Here is a 17,781-nt window from a genome sequence, read left to right as displayed (position 1 = left end):
GTGGCAGACTTAAATGTGGATCTGATGGCAAGGACACTACCTGAGAAAAACTCAAATGAGAAGCCAGAATTCTCAAGACTTGGCATTCCTGTGCCTTCTGATGTCATTGGCAACAGCTGACTTGTTGGGAAGAAAAGTGTGTCCTTTCTAAAAAACATGGGTCATGATCACCACTGGGGTTTACTTTCTTAGGAATATGAGGAAAATAAAAATGATTATTTGTGTGGGATACGAAAATAATACCCCAAGGCTAATAATTCATGAGAAGTAATTTGGTAAATCCTTGTACTACCCATAAATTATGAACCCTCTGGTGGGATTTACCTACACAACTAGAGCTTGGTACCACAATATTGTTTTACCATGGTATTTCTGAACGTAACACGATATATACCAAGGTATACTGCCTTTATATTAGGGACGATTAATCTGATGTTCTTGATCAGGGGCCTGACACTGTTTTCATTTCTGTCTTTCAATAGTTGGAAAAATATTTTGCTCTAACTCATAGCAAAATAACATATCATATCCATGATATTATTTGGAAAACAGTAATTTAGATAAAAGAAAAGAAAATAATTCAGCTCAAAAGAAAATTATGGTCACACCCCACATTCCAAAAATTAAATGGCCAAAACTTTACTGTAGATGAATTTTCTAAAAGCTATAACCGATGTGGGATGATTAAGCCAACACTATATCTTATACTGTTAAAGGCATTGTACTCACATTAGAGAGCCTATTGATGAAAATCAACAGAGCTGACACAGAAAACAAAACAGTTTACTAGCTACACTGATGGCATAATATGATGACTATAGTAAACATGAAACACACTTACTCAACAAATACGAAAATATTTAGTGGACTCAAGATGATTATGTGAAGTTCAGAATGGAAACAAGTGCATTCCTGAAAACTGTAGGATGATTTGTATCCTTACAAAGGAATACATATATACTTATGTTATGTGTATTTAATCTGCTTGTTTGTTAGTTTAATTATTTTCATTTCATTACATGTAACTGTAATGTACAATTGTTTGTTGGACTTGACCTTGTCCAATATTGAGTTCATTTCTGCTTGACCTGATTGACTTTATAAAATTTTGTTTATTTCATTTATGTAAACAACTAATAATAGCTTCATTATTCTCTATGTGTATGAGCTTATTATCAGGATTATTATTTAGGCAAACAAGAAGGCATAAATATATTGATCAGGGTCAGGGTTTTGGAGATTCCCAAGTGAATTTTGTAGGTTATTGTGTTGTAAATAAACAAGGCTCATTAGATTTTTCTAGAAGATTATTTTCCATAGGTAATGAGTTTTATAAGACAATGCTAACTGTGATCTGAGATCAAGTATTGAACTAAATTATCTTGTGACTGTGAGGATTTTTTAACATCAAGCACTTTAAGTTTGGGTCAAAATATTGAATTTAAGTGATTATTGTCTCTGGAAAGACAAATGTACTCTGATAAAATTCTTGGATAAAGACATTCACTGGAATTTATACTGAATTCAAACCTGGAATAATATTTCTGTGATTCAACAAGAGACTTGACACATCAGTACTTTATTGGCTATAAGACATGTCATCACCTTCAATTTTGGATCTCTTTGGAACCTGAACGTAGTTTTATTCAGGACTTTTTATTACTAAGACTTGTGTCTTTGATTCTTGGATTATTTTTGGATTTAATTTGCAATACCGTAAGTTCTTTTTTCTCATTTTTCACTTTGTATTCTAGGGAAATAAATTATTTTTTAAATTTTACAAAGCTTTTTGTCTTCACTCTTTTCTGTTACTTACTTTAACAGCATGACTCGTAACACCTAACACATTCATATATGCTAATAAATAATAAAACACCACATTTTTGCTGTTGTTTTTAACTTGGCTTGAATATGTTTCTTAACATTCCATTTGGCCACCATACAGTCTAGCATACCATGTAATTTGGTGACAAAAAGCATAATCATTATGCCTAAAGTATAATGGTTGGCATGCATGTGGGATTTATACTTATTTCTCAAATGGAACGAAAGTTTTGCACTAGCAATTATTTTACAGTCCTTTCAAACTCTCCATTTTTAAGTTTTCATTAGAAGACATTATTGATGCATTGAACTTAAAGGTGATATTTTATGCATAGATATTAAACAAAACAAAGATTTAGTCCTTTTCTAACATGTGGACTAGCTTTTTTAGGAATCATTTAGATATTAAGAAGAAAATTCTAAATAATATTGTTCTGTATTCTACTTTATTTTCTATTTCAACAGTAGCATGAATTTATGATGCAAACAAACACACAATTCCCAACATCTGTACCAATAATAAAAAAGTCTCAACAACCTTTATGTTGCAAATGTTTGTCCATTTTATCTTCAGATTTACTAGACAAATTCGACTCCTCAGCCATAAGAATTGACAAATAAGTTCCTCCTCTTAAACTTGCTTTTTAAAAAAATTCTGAAAACCAACTTTCTGAAACTTTGAGGCTAAAATGTATGTTTACTTAGTTTGGTATTTTATATGATTTACATTGTGGAATGTCTCTTTGAATTAAACATGGGGTAAAATTCTCTCCAAATATGGTACAGTTCTACCCATGCCTTGAATGTTGACGTGTGATTCCCTGAGACTTTCATACTTTGTCTGGATTTTTAAAAACTTCAATGCAAGATTTCAACACGAAAGTACTTGCTCTTTCTCTCTCTCACACATCCACATAAAAACTGCTCATTACTACTTACAGTACCCTACCATTATCCCTAGCAAATCACAGGTTAAATATCTGTATCACATGCCAGATTAGTCATATAATATTAAATTGGTATGTAATAAAATTATATTGTAACATTCACCATTAATTCGGGAGATCCATTTTATATAAATAAAGTTAATTTGTTGAACTATTTTGTCATCAACAATGAAAACACAATGTTAATATCATTAAAGTCGTAACAAGATTCCTTGTAAATTTCCATACATATCTTACGAAAACTACCAAATTTGTACTGGTACAGTGAAAAAGTACTGTGGCATGTACAACCAGAAAAATAGAGTGGTAAAAAGGTAATATCACACAATCTAACCACAACAATTCATATTCCATAACACTACTGACTTTCAGAACACTTAATATGATTCAGACTCACTTTCTGTCTAGGAAGACTTTTATTTAGCTAGGAAGTGAAACTTTTAACACCAATTTAAATTAAAAAAACTTTAACATCTAACCTTATCAGTGAAAGTTTGCATACTGAGGTACCTATGAAACATGCATTATCTATTAAAACAGTCTAGACAAAAAAAAAAGAGACTCAACCAAATTTGTCAACAAGAAAGTATACTCACCCTGTAATGTGGTTATACTTTTGTGTGTGGACATGAGATGTGGCATGACCTGTTCTAGAGAACCTTGCCATTTGCAGGACGCACCTGGGCAGGGGCAGCAATAAGGTCTGAAATGTCAAGATCAATACACACAATATTAATAGTTCCAACATGTCAATCAACTTTAGGAAGAATCCCCATACCCTCCCCCCTACAAAACAAAGTGACAAATCAGAACCAACTGGTATTGTCTGGTATGACCGGCTGCACGATATATAAAGCAGGTCACCTGCTGGGCTAAATTACTGGAAGAATAATAACTTCAAGCTCTGATAATTCAAGAAGTTTTGGTTGGATCCATCTTGCTTGTCTGTGTGTGTGTATGTGTGTAGGGTTTTATTTGGCAACACAATCCAAGCTAAATACTGCAGTTCTTGGTCAAATTCTTAAGCTGTCTCAGTCTCAGTAAGTCATAAAATATTCCCAAGGTTTGCTTTACCGAGACTGTAATCATCAATAATAAAGTTGATCTCTACAAAGCCTTGGGAAGGCTTTCATGGCCATTATAAAAGTTAAGTTATAAGGCAGAAAACAACAAAATGTGTCCCTATAATACAGCTGAACCTGCCAATATGATGGACATGGTTCCCATGCTTTTTAAAAGAAAAATTTCCAGGTGTTTTCCAGGATGAAATTCAGTTTTTCAAGGTTCATTTATGACCAACACTAAATGGAATTAAAGAACATTTTAGCTTAGAAATGTGTATTATTCAAATTAAAAGCTGTTTCTATTTCAAGACTCTTCCGTAACATCTGAATCAGACAAATAATCATGTACCAAGCCACAACATTTTTCACAAGAAATAGGTATTACTTCTGAAAATTGTAAAAAGTCTAATGTTAAGTCATTTCAATGTACAGACTAAAAATGCACTGCATTATGATGGTATGGGAAAACTGACAGAATGAACAACTGAACTAGTTTTGCTTTCCTTTCAAACCTTTAATTCTAAAGAAATAAGTACCACTTTAAATCCATGTGCATAATATTACAAAATGCAAAATTCAATGACAGTTATATACTCATTTTGGCTCATTGAGATTCACTGTAAAATGTTGACAGACAAGGTGTTTGATAACATACATGCATCTTTTATATGGGAAAGCAATTCCCTCAAGTCCATTTTCAACCTGACCAAGCTTGAACTCTGCTGGAGATTATAACCAAACAGTCTTACATCTTATTAAGCAAATGCACTTTTTCATTTAAATTTTTCTTTATAACTTCAAGTTCCTTCTCTTTGTCTTTTGCTCTTCTACGCAGGGTACTGGCTTTTGTTATGAGAGCAAAGCTACATAATTCTTCAGCTGTATCTGAAGCTTTGTTTGCATCTGTAAACAACAACATAATGTCCGATTCCAGCATTCTGATCTTTTTTCTCATTGTTCCAACTTCTTCTTCCATGTGTTTTCTCTTCATACATTTCTTTTTTCTTTCCTTCTGTCTTTTGAGCTTCTAAATGAGTGTCGTGCTTTTGCCTGGCACTCTGGGTTAACTGTAGGAGTTCCTTTGACACCACTAATCCCTTCAATCCTCCAACACTCTTTATATGGTCCTTTATTACTCTGCGTGCAATCAAGCTATCTTCTGAAAGATTTTGTGTACTAATTTCTTTGTTCACAGAAAATCCACGTTCTAGCCTGGCCACGTGACAAAAATAAAAGCACATGGATTAAATTCCATACCCTACTGTACATCTTGCCTGTCATATTGTTATAAAACAGCTCGTCTACCCTGTCTTCAGTTTTTCTAAATTCCTTGAACTCTTGTACAAATTTATTATACTCCTCTATTATTTGATCACACTCATTTATATCAACTCTTTGACATGAGTGGAGAATGTTCAGTACTCTTCTGAATTTATGCAATGACCTTGGCCTCTGCATATCAGAGTATCAATATATGACAAACTTCTAACCAATGTGCAGACTAGGGAGGTGTTTTCTTTCATTTTATGTACAAATGTACAAACCAATTCTTTACACTCTGTCCTAAAAGAAAGAATGGCATTCTCACTTGCTTCTTTTCCTGCTAGTAACTTCTTTACTTCCATATCTGCCAACAAATCCTATATCAACATGCTGATACCCTTTGTGGTTGTTTTTGTCCGTAACATCAACATTACAGAGTTTGTTTGGTGAGAAAGCTGTCTCCATTACGCTCTGACAAATCTCTCCATTGTTGTTCTCATTAAACCCTCCAAGTCTTTTGCAAGAAAAAGGTATCATAGGTTTGTCAGTTTGATACACTTTCAAAAAGTTTTCTACAGGTTTTGCTACAGACATAATGAATGCTAGTTTTTAGTCTTGCTCTTGCAAACTTATCTTTGCTCCATTCTCGTACTGAAAAATTTAGTTCCAGGATCTTTGCTTTCTTTCTTCTCAACACTCTCTACATAGTGCTTAACATATGGGTAGATTTCCATTGCACTCTCACAGACTTTCACATTCTCCACCCAACAGTGTGCACAAAGAGGCAATGGATATATATTCTGCTTTGTGACAGATTCATAGTCACCTCTCCTTGCTGGTACATCATCCCAGTGCACGTACAGTGTTGACAGCTTATGGGACATATCCCACCCAGTCTTAGAGATTCCAGCTCTGAATGCATTGTGTACTGTATGAAGACCACATGAGCCTATGCTAAGCAGTTTACTGCAGTATTCCAACTCTAATTTCTTTTGCAATTTATTGAATGCAGCCCAGTTAATATTAGGTCCATCCACTGACAATTGGATTAGATTCTTAAATCCAATTTTATTCTCCAAGCTTTTCTCAAAACTCTGCACAAGATCAACAGCTGCTGCATGACCTAGAAAATCTGATGTGTAGCACCTGCTTTGCACATGATCACTCTCCCAGAATCAAAGTAAAATATCCAATTGTTTATTCTGTAATTCTCTATTCGGGGACTCATCAAAAAGCATCACAAATTGTTCATCCTTTACTTTCATTTCCAACAAAGCATTTAAGCATAGTGCAATTCCAAAACATGTGATATACATAGATTTTGTCTCTCCACAACTCATACTCCTGGCAATGACAGAGTCTGGAACAATCCATTGAAACATGTATGATGTTTCTTCATCTGATGGAAATGAATAATTTAGAAGTAACAGTTTTTAAATACCACACTTCTGCATTAACAGTGATATGAAAGTGATACTTTAGACTGTGATGGTGACATTGTAGTATCTGAAGGTATGGTTGATGTCACAGCATATGTGGTGGCTGGTGTAGTGGAGTGAATCTGAGGTGGATGCTTTAAGACTTGATGTTTCCTTCTGAACGTAACACGTCTGCTTTCTTATGTTTCTCTCCTTTTGAATGAGAAATCAGAGCAGTCTTACTCATCAATGTTAAATCAACGGACTTGTTATACAGTTGGGAAAATGCTGTTTGTAGTTACTTTTATCCTTTCTAACTGAGGACTTGAAACCATCATCAGTCAGCCAATGTTCTTGAAATTTACATCCAGGCATGATCTGAAAACAAATGAATTCCTTAACATGTAACATTTGCAACAGAGATATTTACATACATTTGTTTCCCCAAAATTAGAATGAAACTACCAAATTATTGATCATTTTTAAATAATTTTATTTTCTTTAAATAAATTCTTATACAAAATCAAGTTTTAATCCTGCATTAATATGTGCCAATAAAAAATAAAAAAACATCCAAAGCACCTTTAGTCAAAATCCATCACTTGAATTAGAAAAGGACTTAATTATAAAAGAGTTGATTAAAACTAGCAAAAAGCCCTTCAAAAGTATATACCATCCTAAGAGATTGAATTGTCTGAAAAATCCACTTGTGTCTGCTTGTAATCCAATAATGCAGTCCCCAAACCTCTACTGATTACTCACAGGGACTGTAAGCTATTTAAGAATCGATGCAGATGCTTCAAGCTACACCTCAAACGGAATAACAATTTAGTGCCAATGTTTAGCTCGGACATTCAACATATTGGAGACCTACATTAATTTGATGAACTACACTGAATAGAATGCTGGCCTCTAATTGGTCCACCAAAATGAGGTTATCAGTTGATATTTCATTTTGGTCAACCAATAACTGTGAAGATTTCTACATATTTAGCAATGTGTCTGACAGGGCCAAGTAAAATTCAACGCAAAGGCTAAATGTGTCCAAGGTAACTACTGACAATAATGGTTAAATTAATGCTGCATTCCCTTTGCTAAGCGTCAAATTATAAGCTTTAACAAGACATTTTCTATATTTTTTTATACAACAGAATGAACACTGCAGAACTGTTTCATTTATCTCATAAACTTACCGAGATCACGCATCGCAGACATGATGCTGGCTTGTTGAGATGCTAGACTGGTCTTCAAGTCTTCCATGTATAAAAAGATACCAATACAGACTGGTCTTTTGAATAACCAGTCTAATAAATAAATTTAATCGACCGAGTGCTTGGACTGACCAAACAAATATGTCAGGGCAAGCACCTAAATGATCCATACTGCAACATTCAAAATTTCTGGTACTGTAAGAACCCAAAAACTTTAATTCACGATTAGTTCAATTACAACTTAATTATGTATTTCTTTTCTCATAAAGTGGTGACATACAAATTCCTGGTTATTTCCCAACTTTTATCGATATTTGTAAAATTCAAGAACTTTCCCTGGTCGGGAAAATATATAGCATTTCTCATGACTTTTTCCCAATTTCCCGGTAGTGTGGGAACCCTGGATGGAACATCATAGATGTGACAGAACAGAGAAAGACAGACATGGGTAACACTACATACCTCCTCCAACAATATGTTGGAATACAAATATAGGGCTAGTGAGACTGATCTTTGCATTCCTATCACAACTTGTAAATTAAGAAATGTAAACTTCTTCTAGGTCAAGTGGGAATTCTAACACAAATGATAATCGGTTTAGCAAGCAAACAAAATTATTTTCTGACAGTTTAATTTTTAAAGTAGTTTTGTACAAGCTCTTCAGTGTGTGGAAATGTATAAAGTCAAATCTAAGCACAAAACAAGTACACCAAAACATGTCAAACTTCTTTCTGACAACAAATCAGTTTCGGCCCTGGAATACATTTTATCACTTCATACTGTTTGCATGTGACATATATACTGTACCTAAATTCACACGTTTCTTCATGATCTAGTTTATCTGTGTGTAGGTGAGTGGTATTACAACCATTGCTGGCATATTTACAAGGAAACATCACAGTTGCTGCTACCTTTTCCATGGCTAAATTTCTAATATTGCCTGAAATTACAGGAAATGTATTCAATAAACCAAGATCACTCAGAAATACAACAAAGTAATAAGTTATTTTGCCTGTGAAAGCAATGAAGGATTATACCTGCACACCTTCTACTAATGTTGTGTAAACCTTTTACTTAAAAAAAATACTTTGAACATCAATTAGTGTCTTAACAATTCATCATGAAAACTATTTCACACTGACATAACAGCTATGTCATATAACAGTGACAACAAGTAATACAAAGTCTTTCCATTTGAAAAGTGTATTTGACAACATTTAGAACAATCACCTGTGCCAAATTAATAATACATGATTTTTTCCCTGTCCTAAAATTACCATATTGAAGAATATTTGGCTTTTAAATCTTTAACATTTTGTATATGGAGATAACTGCATTGAATATGCATAATGAAATTAGACATTCATTCTAAAATGCTAACTGTATTATAGAAGATAAGCAAACTAAAATCAGCAACAAAAAAGCAAATTCATGTGTTTTCCATTGTAATTAATGCAAACACTAGCTCCACCAACAAGGCAATTAACATCCTGAAACAAATCTGCACAAACACCCAGGCTCCCCATTCATGTCTTAGTAGGGAAATGAACTCCCTCTGTTACAAATGTATAGCAAAAGCAGTGCAACTTTGCATACGCATGCATGCTCAAACACAAATTAACATATAAAACATATTCTTTGTTCTTTCCTTCAAAACATGACATGAAAACAAACAAAGAAATTTTACCCAGGGGTCCCCTGCATGTTGGACACATGGAGAGTTTCTGTCGACATGCTTGACACACGATGTGTCCACTTTGACACTGCATAATGGGAGGTAGAGCATAGTCAAAGCAAACTGGACACTCAAAATAACTGGCTAACTCCTGGTTACTGGTTGAACTTGTAATAGTTGGACTGGATATCGTAGGTACTGAAATAAAAGTAAACACATTGTCTGTAGAACAGGAAAGTTTAACCAGAATGCTCATGCCTGCATGCTGAGTTCCCGATCGAAGCATTGCTGCAAAATGAGTGACACTGACCCCAGTGTCAAAATGCTGGGTAAGCATGTCAAATACTAAATCTTATAGCTTTATAATAACTCAGAGTATGAAGAAAACCCATCAAGAGGTTTGGAATAATAACAAATAAACAAGTGACCTCCATGGGACTAACAGTCTACTGGCCAAAAAGAATTTCTAGGAATCAATGATCAGTTTATTTCCTATGTCCATGTATTCATTTTAACTGTTGGGTACTGAAGTCATCCTTGACGTCTCTAACAATCAAGCTCCATAGCATAACAATCAACCTCCATAGTGTAACAATCAACCTCCATAGCATAACAATCAACCTGCACAGTGTAACAATCAACCTCCATAGCGAAACAATCAACCTCCACAGCATAACAATCAACCTTCATAGTGTAACAATCAAGCTCCATAGCATAACAATCAACCTCCATAGTGTAACAATCAAGCTCCATAGTGTAACAATCAACCTCCATAGCATAACAATCAACCTCCATAGTGTAACAATTAACCTCCATAGCGTAATAATGTGCTTGTGATCAGACAACAAATGCATGTAATTTTACTCACTTCATCATTCTTCAAGCTCTTTGTCAAAGTTTTCAGTGGTAATCTGGTACAATAAAATTCAATTAAAGATGTAAAACTGAAAACAATTTATTTTAGAAAAAGCATAAAAGTACTGCGTAAACCATTAAACATTGGTCTTTAAACAAATAAAACTTTCCACAAAAAGATTTGACTGACGACACTGTCACTGTGTCATCAACAACACAGCCAACTGCTATCCATCGAAAAATCAATATTCCAATCCAATTACATTATCACTTTGAAACACAAATTTCAATCCATTTTGTGGGGTTTTTTTTGTCATTTGGATGTCAAAATAATCTACCCAACACAACAACACACACTGATGCTACAAAACAACACAGAGTCACATCCAACCGAAGTGACACACTATTGACATCTGGTTCCAGACGGTGTTGCTATAAAATGACAAACTGTGTTGCATCCAACTCAAGCGACACACCATTGACATCTAGTTCCAGACTATCACTACCAAAAAACAAAATGTGTCACATCCAATGCACAAGATACACTACTGACATCCAGTTCCAGACAATGCCTCTCTCATTTTTACCATCCAACACTAAAACACAAACCCAGTTCTGGTTCCAAACCTTGATCTGACGGACAAAATTACTATCACTTCAGTATGTCATATGAAACAATTTTGATAAGTATTATTTTTCTGTGCAAGATTACTTTGGAAATTGGGATTATTTTAATGTGAAATTATGTGAATTATGCTAAATTAAACATTTAAGCTGATTTGCATCTGCTATTTAATACAAATCTCACTGTTACTGTTTGAATGCTTTTTCACACCTCTGCTGTATGTACCATTCAACACATTTCCAAATATCATGTTTTGCCATTTTGAACACTAAATTTTGGTGAGGAAACACATTCAAACTTAGAAGCAATACAATATCACTTCTTCCCAAGAGCAAAGTCCACGAAGAACTACACCCTGTGTCCAGGTAAACAAACTATCCTGAATCTGATGCTGCATCTGTTGGTTCATAGTTGTTGTGAATTGTGATTCTTATTTAATAAATTTATTTTATACTAAGGCTATGTGGTTTTGCAGCACCAAATCATGCATGATTAAATTGTGCCGAGAAAAGAAACTTTAATTTCACTCTACCTTTAAATTGTCTGTATTTTAATCTGGCTTGTTAGTCAGCATTTCTACATTTACTTTCAAAATACTGCTGAAATGATGGGTTGACCAGCATGCTGTCTAGTTTTGTCAACCCAGCATATACATCAGACTCGTAATTAATACCATTTTCGGGTTCAAAATCACACAGTGGTATCTCCATTAACACCTACCCAGGTTCAATAATCTGATACACTTAATAACTTTGAAAATAAATTGCCTTCATCACTGTCATCAGCCAGTATTTACTAAATGAAATCACCCAAATATGAACAATGCTGGGAATCAGCCATCTTGGGTTTTCAAGGTAGTCTGCATTATCAACAAATATTTGTAAAACTTCACTGGTGCATGGTTCAAATGATGAAAGAATATTTGTTTAAGGGCCAATTGTGGCAATCAAATTTAGTTTAACAACCCTTTATGAAGTTGAAGAACCCAGATACATCAAAAGTTATGGAAAAGTCATGTTACATGTGTTACGATATTTCTACCGGCATTACTTATGTCACAACAGATGAAAATTTTGTAAACAGCACATAGTACATTTTCATATGCATGACTTTAAACTAACTTCAGGAGTTCTCATGCATCACAGGTTAAATGCACAAACTCATACAAATATTGTGCAATTTAAGTAATCATTTGCCCTGTCACATGTAGCTGCTAAATATTGTGATTGTAACACTTCAAGCACCTACCTCCAGGAAGTCCTATATTTCCTGTATTGGCAGTAGGAGGAGGTGGGGCCAAGTGACGCCCTGTCTTTCCTGAGCCTCCTTGTTGTCGACTCATTTTCAAGCACTATTTATAATCTGAAAGTATACAAATCACATTTAGACTAAAGGATGCTGGCATTTAGGAATACATGTCAAGGAACTTTTTAGGGGTTGGGGCAAGCTAAAAATGGATTCTTGTCCCAGTGAGAAATATTTCATAATTATGCAGAATTCCAAATGTTAGCAATTTAGCCCAGAAGATTGTATTCCAAAGTAATCTTATTTTTTTTTGCATTGTTTGTCCTAGGCCCTATTCCCAATTACTCCAGAAAAAACCCAGTTCATGTACAGTAACCTTACATTTTAAAATCAAGAACCAAAACTGTCATATCACTGCTGTATCTGATCATCTGTTAATGAATTATCTGAAATCGAATGAAAAACAAATTTTTTTATGTAGACCAACAAATTGCTCTCCATCACTTATTATTGACATACCTGGTTATGGCTGAGAACCAATCTGCAATGAGATTATCTTACCCATCAAAATTTGGATTTTGTCAGGCTCACAACTAAATTAAATCTGGACTGACCTTGGTATCAACATTGCCTTATCACTCTTCTATGAACCCACATCATCAAATTTTGTAAATCACTGTTTTATAGCACTGTTACCACCATACTACATCTGTAAGTCTTAACTGCAAGTAATACACCTATGTAAGGTAGCCACAAAACAGGTGCTTCTTATATTTTCATATATACCATATATACCCAAATTAATACCCTCACTCTAATTAATGACCCTTTCCCTTTATTATGAACAGAAAATTTATAAGATGCAGTGTAAGACCTGTGCTTTTCAATACCCCATCTGCTTCAGATCCATGATCACACCAAAATGTTGCAGCAGTCTCAGTTAATCACAATGTACATATCAATGTATCAATGCTAAGTAACAGGTACAATATGTACTATTAAACATGCCTCAATGGTTGGGTAATGAGTTTAAAAACTTACCAGTCCTACATCAACCAGCTGCTGAGAGGGAAAATGCGTTGATCGATTGATTATTTTAAGTGTGCCAATAATTGCAATGTCTGAATTCAGTGGCAGAAAGACCCCAAAATGTAAATGTGGTCGTTATAAAGTACAACAAAAGAACAACTTTAGCTTTCATTACCGTGCTCAAATAAATGCACACACCCCCCATATGACAATATTTTCCATCAGGTAGGTACTGCCTATTTCCAAACCTTTTGCCTAGTCCAACTCCCATAATATCATGTAGTATATGGGCTTCCATGTTTTGCGGCAAAATGACACAGTTTTTCAAAGGTTCCCTTTTTCAGCAACATAGTGGATCTCTTATCTTCAGAAGAGCCAAGGGCTGCCTTCTCATCTTTCATTCTTAAGCTACATGTATTCTCTTTGTGGGTCTCTGACATGGATAGGTTCTGAATGTAACAATTTTAAAGTTTTTGCAGCCAACTACAAATGTTCCCATTGTATCATATGCAGAACAAACTAAACATGTCATCTAATTCTTCTCATTGTTGTAGTTTAGCCATGTTAAGTCCTGCTTCCAATTATCTTGAAAAATTTTCATTCTCTTTAGGTTTTATCGTACACGTGCTGTACTTCTAGTTGCTTATCCTTTTGGATTTTTATTTTTATATTTGGGCAGTGGAGAGACATTATCAAGAAATGTCCTCATGTTCAAACATGCAAAAACACAGAACAAAAGTCAACAACCTAAATGCCTGATGCTCTTGTATGAAATGTTATATGTACAAGTCAAAAGTAAAACATACTTACAAAAAAATTCTAAGTTACTCCTCTAAATCATTGCTAGCTAAACATCTATAAAAGAGATGAATGAAAATGCGCATGACTACTTGTTCATGTGCCTTTACCTTGATCACCCCTGCACTATTAATAGTTCAGTCCAACATCAACTTTCTTGACCTAGTCTGATGCCAAACTGCCATTGTGAAAGTCTGTAGCGATTGCTAATTTTTGTCTAGAAATTTTATTTGGACAATTATTGTGCTGATAACTAAAATATCATGACTGAATAAACTCTGTTAGAACAATATTGCAATTAAACTTTAAAACTAAAATTAACTGTTACATTAATACCAGTAAATGCACTTACATGGCCAATGTGACTTTAAATTTAATATACCTGTTGAGTTCCCATCCACCCCCAGTCCTACAATGCAAGATCTCGACCCTCATTTTATGTTTTGGGTATCAATGTCTTATTACCCAAATAATGGCACTGTGTAGCATGTTCCAATGCTGAATAACATCGGAATGATTAAGTCAAATTTTCAGGAATATCTCACACATTTGGCAGTCCGTATCGATGCTTTTCTACCAATTAAAGTAATAATGTTTTAGTCAGGTTTTACTTACTCTAATATCTTTTTCCTAATATATTAAACTTTCCACACAAGCAAATGAACATGTTTTAAGTTCCGTTGACCTACATTTCAACTGGCTGGAATGTGTTGGAAGCTAGAATACCGAAAATGGTTAAAAGGATGAAACGAATCTTGAACAAAATGAAGCCATCTAAACACTTTCTTAAATAGTAATATATTTTTATTCATTTCCTTAGAGAAGTATACTTCGAGTTAACCCGATTTCTGCATTCCCGGCTTCAATCGCTTTACAGCCAAGTGAAATGTAGGCCAACAAAACTTGAAAACAGGTCCATTAGCTTGTGTGAGAATTTGAATTTATTAGAAAAAAGATATCAGAGTAAGTAAAGTCCGATTAAAGTTTAAACAGTATGACATTAATTTGTAGCAAAGCATCGTTATGGGTTGCCAAGTGTGAGATATTTCTGAAAAATTGACTTTCGTTATGTAGTTAGTCGACATCAAAACACGCTGCACATCACCATTATTTAGGCAATGAAACCTCAACGCCAAAAACATAAATATCTGGGTCGAGGTCTTACATTGTTAAGACTAATCCACCCCACCCCCAAGACAATATATCCTTATGTCTTCACGCTCACCCATCATTTCATCAGTAAACGCAGATGTTAGCTATGTTTTACTAAAAATATTGATATTCGATGAATCCGATATATCAAAACAATGGAAAAGAAACAGAAGCATTTACTTGCACAATGAAGTTCAAGGTTGTACACAACACTTTTTAATTTACATTCACGCCTGTTTAATAGATATCCTGGTAATCAAAAAGAATTACCTCTGACAATAAATACAAATCTCAGCTGCTATTCTGTCATCTTAACCTCTTGGCTTGGACCATAATAACATTATATTAACCTGATGTGCTCTCACCGATTAAGAATAACTGAGAAAAAAAATATATCCAGTGTTGTGGATGAGCTCTACGTCATCGAATTATGAGTTCTCGGAGAATATAAAAAAAGAACAAAATTAACCCTGAAACGAATACAAACCAAAGCCAATCAAAATTTGTGTATTTTTCGTAATATTTTATAATTTGATGATGAACACTGTAAGTAGTACTCCAATACTAATTATGTAAAAAAAATGAATCCAATAATATTCATTAACACTTCAGTACAACATCAAAGACGTCAGTGATGTGCGTGCGCGCGCTTGTGTGTGTGTGTGTGTGTGTGTGTGTGTGTGTGTGTAAACTTCCTACAAGATGATAATTGTGGACGTGCAACCAGTTTGAAATAATTGTTCAAGAGTCTGCACGCATAAGTAGAATGCACAGCCAAAATATTCATCTGTTAAGGCTGCTCAGGCCATAGTTTCTATAGGCATGAAGGCCTGGGCAAACATAACTGTTTTCTGGCCTAGGTGTGCCAAAACAAACACGTGCTTGGTGGCTGAATTTAGCGTACTGAACCAGAGGGACTCACACGGGCTCGTATCGTTGCTTACAACTGACCTGTCATATATGCACTATACAATAACTAGACAGTACATATATGACAGATAAATTGCAAGCAACGATATGAGCCCATGTGCAGGGACTCGAACCCTTGTTCTAGTAATGATACAAGCTCCTGCATTATGAGCAATCAAAATCGAGTGTTTCCATGCCATTTTTTCCCGAGATAAATGTCGGCGTGGGTAACCTCGGCCTGCCAGGTAATAATAATATTAATAATAATAATTATTAAAAAGAAAGTGCACAGAAAAAATCCATTTAGAAGTTGCAAGAACTGATTTTTTAAAAAATCCAGGATTATTAAAAAATTAAAATTCCACGCTGCTATTGCAAGCAATTGCACGATCTGAAAACTATTAGCCACCACTTTCAGACTGATGCCCAGCTTAATGTTAAGAATTAGTGGTCTGAGTAATGTAAACTTGAGCCAAATATAAACACTTACAGAGATCTCTCTCCCCCCCCCCCCCCCCCCCCGTCACTATATGTGAGCAGAATATGGAAATTAAGGCAAGGCCACACCCACTAAACCCTTGGGAGGGATTTATTTTGATCTAACAAAAAGCAATTGCCGCCTTTAGATATTAAGTGTGCCCAGTTTTATCAAATTCCTTCCTTGATGTTCAGTATTATGAGCGTGCACTTCAACTTTATCACTACTTTGAAGTCACATCCGCCTACGACGACGGCGAAGACGAATTTATCAGTATCGCTATGACCCTCAAGTGTTAATAACGCCGGATACCTGCGGCTTTCCATACAATACCGCTCAAGGAGACGCTAAGTTGTAAATCACATGGTAAAGTGTAATTTCACTTGAAATGAACAAGATCAGCCCCGAGTTACGTATTACAAGTTCACATTAAAGGACATCACAATTAGCGAAATGACAGGTTTAATTGTTCGAGCCGTCATGCTTCAATTTCAAATCGGAGCACGTTTTGTGATTATCAGAAAAGAAGAAAAAAAACACTAGTCCATCGTCTTCCCGCATAGGCACACCAGCACACTGACTAAATCCTACCTATATTCTCTAATCGTTGATTGATTTCTTCTGATCTTAATCGAGGTTTAAAGAACCAGGTTATATAAGACGACACATTGTGACGTAATTGATATGTCGTGACGTCAGCGGCAAAATCTTTACGTTCTGCATTAAAGTCATTGTAGAAAAAACAAAAGTCGAAGAAAGTGCAGTCTAAAGTCGGTGTGATGCAGTTATCAAAGTGCGACGCTTTTACTAGGTGGTATTTTACTACCAAATTTACATTTAAGTGGCAATTGTAATAGCCTCCCAAAGGGAGTTAACCCACTGTGAAAAGCATTGGTCAGCAGTAAGCGTAACAACAGATACCATAAATGTTAATTTTTTGTGTGCTGTCTTCCATCATATATAACATTGCAAACGAAACAAGCAAGAAAGCAGAATAGATAATATCTGTTCTGATTCTTTTCAGGAAACACATCTGTGAAACTTATACAGTTTGTTTTCGTGTATTCTTTTTTATTTTAATAGTTCACTGCATATTAAGATCGTTGTCTCGGAGAATGGTTTTTAAAAAAAATTAAAGTAAGTTGATTGATTTTGTGCGGGGTTGATATAATCGTATGTCGTTTCCTTGACACTGGTTTAAAGATACCGTATCTCTTCACATAAGGCCGAAATATATGTTTACAATGATTTCTACGTCAAGGCAATGCATAGGGCTGGACTAGCAATT

General features: G+C 34.8%; 1 protein-coding gene across 1 annotated transcript in view; it reads right to left on the bottom strand.

Annotated features, from left to right (window-relative positions):
* Window positions 1-15,532, bottom strand: part of LOC149785149 (E3 ubiquitin-protein ligase Siah1-like) — a 32,067-nt gene extending 16,535 nt beyond the window's left edge. Inside the window, exons 1-5 of the mRNA XM_089978933.1 lie at window positions 15,377-15,532; window positions 12,131-12,244; window positions 9,415-9,600; window positions 8,535-8,667; window positions 3,368-3,474 (exon numbers count right to left, since the gene is read on the bottom strand). Of these exons, the coding sequence (XP_089835059.1) occupies window positions 3,368-3,474; window positions 8,535-8,667; window positions 9,415-9,600; window positions 12,131-12,224 (520 nt within the window). The 5' untranslated portion in view covers window positions 12,225-12,244; window positions 15,377-15,532. The remainder of the gene's footprint in view (window positions 1-3,367; window positions 3,475-8,534; window positions 8,668-9,414; window positions 9,601-12,130; window positions 12,245-15,376) is intronic.
* Window positions 15,533-17,781: the final 2,249 nt, after the last annotated feature.

Source organism: Sinohyriopsis cumingii, chromosome 13 (genome assembly GCF_028554795.1).
Source record: "Sinohyriopsis cumingii isolate HCF-2022 chromosome 13, ASM2855479v2, whole genome shotgun sequence".
NCBI classification, from domain to species: Eukaryota; Metazoa; Mollusca; class Bivalvia; order Unionida; family Unionidae; genus Sinohyriopsis; species Sinohyriopsis cumingii.
Note: the sequence above shows the minus strand (reverse complement) of the source record. Positions and strands in the feature narration are given on the sequence as shown.